Source organism: Marmota marmota, unplaced genomic scaffold (genome assembly GCF_001458135.2).
Source record: "Marmota marmota marmota unplaced genomic scaffold, marMar, whole genome shotgun sequence".
Taxonomy (NCBI): domain Eukaryota; kingdom Metazoa; phylum Chordata; class Mammalia; order Rodentia; family Sciuridae; genus Marmota; species Marmota marmota.
The window spans coordinates 937-2655 of NW_026000131.1; the positions used below are offsets into that span (position 1 = coordinate 937).

Consider the following 1719-nt stretch of genomic DNA (forward strand, 5'->3'; position numbering starts at 1 on the left):
CTTGAGGACATTGTGGATGAATACTCGCTGCCACAACAGCGCAGCAGGTATCTTCGGCGCCAGGGCTTCTGCCAGTAATGACCACTAATTTTTTCGCCTTTTTCCTCCCTCTGGTCTGCAGGATATAGAGGACCTTAGGGTCACAAGGTCGTAGTAGTTGGCACGGTCGTGGAGACTAGCAGGAGGCTTAGAGAACTACATTTCCCAGCTGACTCCTGCGCGCGCCCCTACTGGTGCGCTGGGGGCGAGTGCACCAGGCGCTCGCTCCCTGCCGAGTGCTCGTCGCCCGGCTGAGCCTGTGCCAGGGTATGAGGTGGGAGGCGCTAGAAACCACTTAGCTACAGCCAACCGCCCAATGCAGCACTCGCTCGCTCCCCCCACCAGCGGAAGCGCCCGCGGAGCACAATGCAGCACTGAGGCAGCGCCGCGGTGGAGGCTGCAGCTCCTTGGCAGCTGCAGCATCGGCCCGGGCTGGGAGGGGGCGGCTGAGGGAAGCCGGAGGGCTCTGAGCTAGAGAGCCGGACCCGGCAGCCCCGGCATGAGAAGCTGAGCGTCTCGGGCGCGGTAGGCTGACAGCAGCACCATGCAGGCGGCAGCGACTGCGTCCGTGCCCTTCTTGCTGCTCTGCGCCCTGGGGACCTGTCCCCCGGCGCTCTGCGGCCGGGCAGGTAAGTTCGCCACCCTCAGTGGCTTCGGGATGTACCATTTTTCCGGTAGTCTTCGGAGCTCTCGGGCTCTTTGAAAAGGGGCACCCCCATTTCTCAAGTACGCGGGGAGATTTTTTTTTTTTTTTAATTTGGAAGGGTGATGAAAAGCGGAGCAAAAATGCATGTATGGGGGCGCGCGGATGCACTAGAAGCCTTGGGTCAAATGCCTGTTTTTCTTAAGAGGACTGGGGAGAATGGGAAAGGGGTACCCTGCCTTTGGGCCCCAATCCTGGATGCTCTCAGATGAGCTGGTCCAAGGTTCTCCAGCTGGTGCCTCTGCGTCCTTCCAGATGGGGTCCGGGAGGGAGGAGGCGGTGGAATTTTCGTGAGGGAGAGATGTGGGACCACGGGAGGGACGAGTGTGGGTCAGAGTCTTTATTTTTGCCTTTTCTCTCCACTCCCTTCTGCCCCCCTCCCTGCCTGGAAGGAGACGCCTCTTTGACGGAGCTGGAAAGGAGGAACGAAAACCGCTTCCTGGAGCGCCAGAGCATCGTGCCTCTGCGCCTCATCTACCGCTCGGGAGGCGAAGACGAAACTCAGCATGACGAGCTCAACACTCGGGTGCGGGGCGACCTCGGCGGCCGGCAGGTGAGAGCGCTGTGCAGGAGGTGTCCTTCGAGCGGCCTGGCCCACCCGCGACCTCACGTTTGCTCTTGGTTGCCCTGGAGACGGGTGACTTGGGTGAAATCAGCGCAATCCTAATGCGAGTCATGCAAAAAGAAGGGGGAAAAGGGACTTAAAAAAAAAAAAAAATGAACCGAAAGAAGCACTGCTGAGAGCTTTGCTTTGCTCCACGGGAAGTAGGGTACTTTGGGCGGGATACCTCCAGCAGAGCAGTAACCTTAGTGAAGGGGCGGGGAGGGAGTAGACCCTCTCATTTTAGTCAAGCAAAAAACTTGCATAGGGGAGGAGATTATATATGGGCAGGTTTGCATCATCATTGTTGTTTAATGCTGAAAGCTTAGACTTTGTAATGCAAGATTGGTACTGTAAAAGAATGGGGGGGGGGGGG

The 1719-nt window shown here is 58.2% G+C and overlaps 1 protein-coding gene across 1 annotated transcript; it reads left to right on the plus strand.

The window, feature by feature from the left end:
• Positions 1 to 279: 279 nt before the first annotated feature.
• LOC107135025 (disintegrin and metalloproteinase domain-containing protein 22-like) lies at positions 280 to 1652 on the plus strand. The gene is made up of 2 exons (XM_015476989.2): positions 280 to 668; positions 1135 to 1652. The coding sequence occupies exons 1-2, from the start codon at positions 584 to 586 to the stop codon at positions 1407 to 1409; spliced, it is 360 nt and encodes a 119-aa protein (XP_015332475.2). The 5' UTR covers positions 280 to 583; the 3' UTR covers positions 1410 to 1652.
• Positions 1653 to 1719: the final 67 nt, after the last annotated feature.

Coding starts and splice junctions, on each gene's coding strand:
- LOC107135025 (XM_015476989.2), top strand. CDS start 584: ATGCAGGCGGCAGCGACTGCGTCCGTGCCCTTCTTGCTGCTCTGCGCC. Junction 669..1,134: donor GGCGCTCTGCGGCCGGGCAG/GTAAGTTCGCCA, acceptor CCTGCCTGGAAG/GAGACGCCTCTTTGACGGAG.